Source organism: Sinocyclocheilus rhinocerous, unplaced genomic scaffold (assembly GCF_001515625.1).
Source record: "Sinocyclocheilus rhinocerous isolate Xijiao unplaced genomic scaffold, SAMN03320098_v1.1 scaffold409, whole genome shotgun sequence".
In the NCBI taxonomy this organism is placed as follows: domain Eukaryota; kingdom Metazoa; phylum Chordata; class Actinopteri; order Cypriniformes; family Cyprinidae; genus Sinocyclocheilus; species Sinocyclocheilus rhinocerous.
The window spans coordinates 133,585-141,596 of NW_015635191.1; the positions used below are offsets into that span (position 1 = coordinate 133,585).

Sequence of the window (8,012 nt, forward strand, 5' to 3'; positions counted from 1 at the left end):
TCACACACACACTCACTCACACTCACTCTCTCACACACACACACTCGCTCTCACTAACACACACTCGCTCTCACTCACACACTCGCTCTCACTCACACACTCGCTCTCACTCACACACTCGCTCTCACTCACACACTCGCTCTCACTCACACACTCGCTCTCACTCACACACTCGCTCTCACTCACACACTCGCTCTCACTCACACTCACTCACACACACACACACACACACACACACACTCACTCACACACACACTCTCACTCACACACACACACAGGTTTGTCTTTGTGAAAAGTGGGGACATGGGGTAATGTCCTGAAAAGTCACCTTCTCCTTGTAATGCCCATGTCATACCTTTGTCATTATACAAATTTATGTCCTCATTTGTCACAAAAACGCGCACACACACTTACTCACACACACACACACTTACTCACTTGCACACACACACTTTATTCCAGAGATTGTGTAGAACACGCAATTATTGCATTAGAAAGCTTTGCTTCTGTCTTAATGGCTTTGGCTGCTGCTTCAATATCCTAAACATTATTTCTGCGTTTGTTAAATGATGTTACTAATTCCTGTAATTAACAGTAATGACTGCATCGCTCTCATTATGATGACTTGAGCTTCATATGAAATGGCGTTCATTTTAGAGGTAATTACCCCTCATCTGCACTAAATTGCGCTGTTTCCTGTCATCTGTGCGTTTGCTAAATTGGAAAATTGACTTCCTCGTCCAGCTGCTACAGTCTGGAGACGCAACATCCGCGTTTGTTACATTCTTCCGTCACGTGACGCAGCGTGACCCGCCGCTGACCTCAGAACCGCACTCCTGAAGTCTCGATAGAAGCGCACGAGTTTTAGTCAACATGTTTTCTACTCATTAGTGCGCATGAACGGGTTTGAAAGACGACTGGCCTTCACACCTGACCGTCATCAATCAGCTGACAGGTGACGATGACGTCGCAGCAGGGGGCGGAGCTTTGTTGACTGACAGCTACCAAAACACGAGATGTTTCCAGCGACATGCTCTTCATCGGATTTTTGTTACTTTTTGGAACTTTTTTTGTTTGTTTCAGTATTCAAGTCAGTAGAAGTCAGTACTTTGTCATCTGTAATTCATTCATTCTAGTCAACATTCAGGTTATTTTTTTGATGTGCAAAACAGTATTAACATGCATCATCTGGATCATTTGAATTAGTTCATTCTATATTTTTCTATATTTTACTTTGCCCATTTTTTTTCTTGTCATATCTTCATCAACACTATATACAGTATTAGTTGAAATGGTCGAATCATCTTTTTTTGGCAGTAGTTTTTTTTTTCTTTTTTCTGAACGCATCTCATCCAATCAGAGACCAGTCAGAGCTGCTTTATAAAGTACCTCAGAAACAAGAGTCAGAAAACCTTTAACATCATTATTTCCATTTTAATTTCTCAGGACAAATATGATAATCAAACCAATACAGCAAAATTTTATTTTCAAATATATTTTTAAATATCTCAAAATATACAAAAAAATGACCCAAAATATATTAATGTAAATTTATATCTAACAATATATTTTTTGGACATTTTTGAAATATTTCAAAATATAAATTTTTTTTAAAAGCATTTTTTTAAAAATCTATATATATGCTCTCCTTACATTTCAATCCAAGAAAATACATCACATCTGAAGAAAAAAATTATTTGTCTATAACACACATGAACATATAACACATTTGAATAAAAAAATCATACTTTAGAAAATACATACGTCACGTACTTTAAAAAATATTACAATATTCCAACATTTGAAAAAATCAAGCATTATATTAAAGCATTATCAAACTAATTAGTTTTTTCTCTCCACTCGGCTGTCTGCATTTAGCCCAAATGTAGGCTACTGTAAGACTGGAAAAGTGTTTCCCCCTGAATTACATTTTTAAATATATTTTGATACATGAAGGTTGAAACTACATATATTTTCTATTTCAAAAATATTTTGAATTGAGCTTCATTGTTTACAACATAGATTTAGCATATAATTCAAATATATTTTGGCAGAATTTTTTTTGTGCCGTATGGGAAGGTATCAGACTTGAACTCCTCAGCCGCGGGCCACATATTACTGCGTTTCTAATAACTAATAACTAGTCCTTCATCTCACTGTCACTGCACCTTTAGATCGAGCAAACCATCATCCGTCTGTTTTATTACGATGAAGTCTTTCAGGCCCAGATCTGGCAGAAGCTCTCAGGACGTCACAACACCAACAACACGCCTCACTTCCTCCAAATACTTACAAACTCTTCACTTGTGACACAGTTTCTGAAAGCTGACACTCAAACAGCAGAAGCACACCAAACCTACAAAACCAGACACTTTTTGCAAAACACAACACACAGTTCTCTGTGTAACACACACAAATCTAACAGGAATTAATATTATGGCAAAGGTGTTTGCAAATGCTTGCTTTTGAGACGTGTTTGTGATATTTTGAATGCAGTGCTTCATTTTGCAAGAGATGAGAGGCTTTTTGCATTTTGTGTGCAGTTCTTGGATTTGTGTGTGAAGTTTTGAAAATGTGTGAAAGCAGCTGAGAAAGCTGTAAGATTAGATTCATCACTCACCAGCACATTCATGTTCTTGCTTCATTTGAAGCTGAAGGATCCTGATGCAGAAACACCTGATGTGAAAGCATCCCTGAATCATTACCCAGAATGCACCTCCACTAAAACACCAAGCTTTTGACATATGAAGGGTTCACTCAAAGCACATCTGCTGTCAGTCATCACATGCGCTGTGGTCATCTGTGGGGTCCGAGCGTGATCGACAGCTCACGGTATGATCTTCATCTGCTGGTTTATGATCTCGTGAGTGTGTGAAAGAGCCGCTTGAGCTCATGATCGGTCGAACGCTTCGTCTCTCGCTGATCTAAAACACTGATTTGTTTGACTGCACATGTTTAGATGCTCCGATGTTCATTTATTGATCATCATGATGTTTAATATTCCCACAGGCTCATTTTGATGTGAAGCGAGTCAGTGACAAAATTATGATTCTCTTAAGCTAATCAGTTTCAAATAAAACACGTTTAACAGCAGCTTCAGGTGATTTCATCATTTCACTCACCGGTGTCTGAGAAATCTTTCTGTCCCTTTCCCAAAATAAACCCAGATGATTTGTTTGAGACAGAAAGAAGTCTTTTATTGCATGAAATATCAATCATTTCAAATTAACTGACAAAATATTGAGGCTTTAACAGATAAAAATATCTTCATCATCTGAATGAAGGCCAAGAAATGTTCGTCAGTTTGACAAAACCAACCGGGATCTTTTCTATGTTCAGAGTTTTAAAGTCACTTTAAAGAAATTAGTAACATTTTAAAATGACCATGAAGATTTACTAGACTGTGAAGAGTATGAAAACATGAAAGCTGGACTCTTAAAATCTGATCACACACTCTGTTCAGAATACAGGCTGATGTCTGATTAGAAAAGTAAAACAAATATGAAAAAGATATAAAGCACATTTGAAACACTGAAACTCTTGTTGATTGGTGTGGTAAAGACGGGTCGTGTCAGTAGTGATGATCGTGCTGTCGAGCGCATGGAATGAATCGCTGCGGAGAGAATAAAGCTGCAGGGCTTCAGATGCTCAGCGTGATGGAGCGGACGCTGCCCGCCGGGATCTTAGCGTCTGTCGGTTCTCCTCGGATGCGGAAGATCACGCGTGTGCTGGAGGGGATGGTTGCCGTGGCGATCAGCGGTTTACCCAGCCACCCCTGCGCTCCTCGCTTATACATGGAGACGGTGACCTGCACACGGACACACACACACATTTAAACCACAGAACGAGAGGAAACATCTGTATTCACTACATGAGAAAACCGCTGCTTTATAATAACGATGAACATGACTTTCAGAAGCTCATCATGTGATCCTGACGGTCAGGGGTCACGACCCTCACTCACACACTCTCACACTCTCTCACACACACACACACACACACACTCACTCACTCACTCACACACACACACACTCACTCACTCACTCACACACACACACACTCACTCACTCACTCACACACACACACACTCACTCACTCACTCACACACACACACACTCACTCACTCACTCACACACACACACACTCACTCACTCACTCACACACACACACACTCACTCACTCACTCACACACACACACACTCACTCACTCACTCACACACACACACACTCACTCACTCACTCACACACACACACACTCACTCACTCACTCACACACACACACACTCACACACACACACACACAGAAACCGGATCGCCACACAATGCAGCAGAAACACTTGAGCATCAAAGACGGGTTTGAAAGCAGATCGCAGGATTCTGTCGTCACGAAGGCCTCGTCTCGGGTTTGTGTGTCCACACTACGGACGTTTAATGAGATTCACACACCACGGATAATAGACGCGTCTGTCTCAAAGGACTATTTCCAGCCTGCGCCGGATTAAAATCATTCTCTTTTGTGTGTGAGTGTGTGTGTGTGAGAGTGACTGTGTGTGTGCGTGTGTGTGTGTGTGTGTGTGTGTGAGAGTGTGTGTGTGTGAGAGAGAGAGTGTGTGTGTGCGTGTGTGTGTGTGTGTGTGTGAGAAAGCACTGTAGGCTGGTTCTAGTTATGTATTTTTAGTTTACATAATGTTTGCATAAGATTAAACTGCATTGCACTAGATCAGATTGTTTTGATAATTCAAATGCATGAGTGGACATTTTCGTTACATTGCATTTTAATTGTATAAAATTTTACAGTATGTAACTGCACTGCAACCAAAGCGCAACACTGTTCTAAAGTTTCAACCCTGTGCTGTGCTGAAAATCCTCATCTGGTGTTGTTTTCTTTCAATTAGCAATTAGGCCTCATTGATTGCAGCTTACGCACTTGTTCTTAAGGGATAAAAGCATTATTTGTGATAGTTTTGGCAATATTCACTCAAAAGCTGGTGCATGCTCAGATCAGTGAAGCTTATGATCAATCTGTTTTGTGCGATCCATTAACAAGCATCCACATCACTCTTTCCTCATTATTTCTCTCTCCCAGTTCATGAATCTTCAGTGAATCTGTGGATCGGTCTGAACGATGAGCTTCTCTTCATTCACACGGATCCAGTCTGAAGCTCATTGACTCTGGGCTCTTCGGCTCAATTCACGTCTGATTGAATTTGCTCCTCACAAACATTTCTAATGGCATTAGACGAGCCGCACGCACACGACTAACTCCATTTAGCAGCCAAATCAGGTTTAAAGACCATATTGATGCCGAGCGTTATTAAGCGTGATCATCAAAACAACAGACAATGGGCCAAAGTGTCCACTAACCGGTTTATCTGTAATTCCACAGAAGCAAAACAGATGCCCTGATTTACAGTCCGGCTGCAGAACGAGGAAACGCAGATAAGACTGTTTGAGAAACATATGAAAGCACAAGTTCTGATAAAAACCTCGCTAATTACATCTGAGAACAAAGTTCAGCCAATCAGCATGATTGAAGGATAGTGACGGATTTAATTGGCGATTAGAAAGTGGACATTCATTTAAAGTGCCTCGTTTCCCAAACTCTGTCTGTCACTGGTCCAGCTCACGGGTCAGTGTCTAGCTGGTTAGTCCGGGTTAGTTAACTCCTGCTGGCTGCAAAAAACCATCTTTCTCTGATTCTGGCAAAACAACATTTAATCAAGCAACGCATCAGTGGCAAATACTTGATTATACTCCACTCGATGGTTTGACTGTGAATATTTTGGGAAGCGCGCTCAAAAATGGCCTTATATTTAACTGACTTTAAACAGAGACACTAGAAACTGTTTGAACATCCACACAAATGACACTCCATCTGTAATCATTAATACGGTTATTTCCATTTTCCCACTTTACCCTGAACAATTACCAGACTCACGAGTGGTCAGAAACAGTCCTCAGCTAGACGTGCGGCACGATGAGACGGAACCAGACACACGCTTCCCATCATGCACCGCCATCTGCATAATGAAGAGAACTTCAGCTGAAGTCACACTGGAAACACCAACTCAAAGAAAAGCGTTTGAGGTGTTTAACAGCAATTAAATGAATAACGAGATGCTCTGAATGTCTGCTCATAGTTCTGCATAGTTCGTAGTTAAGTGCGGCCGCTTCAGTTTACAAGTTAATCAGCAAAATACACTCAAACCGGTCAGTTTTCAGACTGATGGAGGATATAGTATGTGCTGACAACTACATCGTTCAATAAAAACTATCTAAAAAGAGTGAAAAGATATAATCATCCTCCTTCAGACAATATATTCAAAGTATGCATAACATAATCTGACCTTGATTATAGAGGAATCGACAGTGATTATCTTGATGCTCGCAGCATGAATCTGTTATGTAAATCTTCATCTTGATTCTCTGAAGTGTGTGTCGAGGGCTGTTGAAGCAGATGGAGATTCACAGCTTTATTCGGATCGCCGGCTCTCTGAAGGGTTTGTGAGGAGCCGCATGTTTCCTTTCACTTCTAACGAGTCGTTACGCTCAAGAGCTCATTACACAGCGCAGTTAAACAGAACAATCTCTGATCGTCTGCATCCGTGACGGTCAAACCGCACAGAAGTTTGAGTCTAAAACTGTCCTGCTTCTCATAAACCAGACCGACTCAGTTTGGTGCATTTTAACTAGAGATTCTAATGTAGAAATTTCATAGAAATATCACTTTCTTCTGGCCAAAATATATTTTAGAGCATACATTTCAGGAATATAATTTTCACACTGAAAATATATTTTAACTTTAAAAAATCAAAATGTATTACACAATGTACTCGAGGAAAACGCATTTCCAATCTTAAATCACATTTTGGGTAAATGCAGAATGTGTGTGTATTTTTAATATTGTTTGTACAATATAAATTGATAGAAAGTATGTTTTAAAAAGTCATAAATAGGAAATAAGCTTATCAAAAACAATTATTATTTTTAATAATTATAAATACTTATGTGAAATATTTAAACATTATGTTAGGGTAATATTTTTTGGCCATTTTGTGTATATTTTGAAATAAATGTCTAAAATTGATATCTGAATATGTAGATATATTTTGGGTTCAGGTTGAGTGTGTTTGTTCTCCTCTCATTTGTTTGTGTGTTTCTCTGCAGAATCGCTGCCCAGTTCTGAGCAATTTTGATATTCACCATCAGTGACTCAATACAGAGACGAAACCATGGAGATCTGAAACACTACAGAGCCGTTAAACACAAACATCAGCACTGAGAGATTCATGCTGACAACATACAGCAGAAACACAAACAAACCAGCTTTTATTCAGACACAACACCCTAACAACAATTCCCTAGCAACCACACACACAACACCCTAACAACGGTACAACACACTCTAACAACTGCACACAACACCCTAACAACGGTACACAACACCCTAACAACTGTACAACACACCCTAATAACGGTACACAACACCCTAACAACTGTACAACATACCTTAACAACGGTACACAACACCCTAACAAACAACACCCTAACAACTGCAACGGTACACAACACCCTAACAAACAACACCCTAACAACTGTACACAACACCCTAACAACTGCACACAACAGCACATAACACCCTAACAACTGCACACAGCTCACTAACAATGGTACACAACACCCTAACAACTGCACACTAACAACCACAAACAATACCCTAGCAACTACACACACAACACCCTAACTACCACATATGACACCCTAGCAACTGCATAGCAACGTAACAGAGTTTGCATCACTCACATGTTGGATGTTTTAAACGTCAAATATATAGTGGCGTGTGGTAGTTAGTGTGTTAGTGATTTAGTGTATGGTAGTTAGTGTGTGGTAGTTAGTGTATGGTAGTTAGTGTATTAGTGATTTAGTGTATGGTAGTTAGTGTGTGGTAGTTAGTGTATGGTAGTTAGCGTGTGGTAGTTAGCGTGTAATAGTTAGTGTATGGTAGTTAGTGT

General features: G+C 39.9%; 1 protein-coding gene across 1 annotated transcript in view; it reads right to left on the reverse strand.

Moving 5' to 3' along the window:
* Positions 1–3,206: 3,206 nt before the first annotated feature.
* LOC107746747 (uncharacterized) overlaps positions 3,207–8,012 on the reverse strand; it is a 25,745-nt gene continuing 20,939 nt past the window's right edge. The window contains exon 7 of the mRNA XM_016561038.1: positions 3,207–3,808. Coding sequence (XP_016416524.1) covers positions 3,641–3,808 — 168 coding nt within the window. The 3' untranslated portion in view covers positions 3,207–3,640. The remainder of the gene's footprint in view (positions 3,809–8,012) is intronic.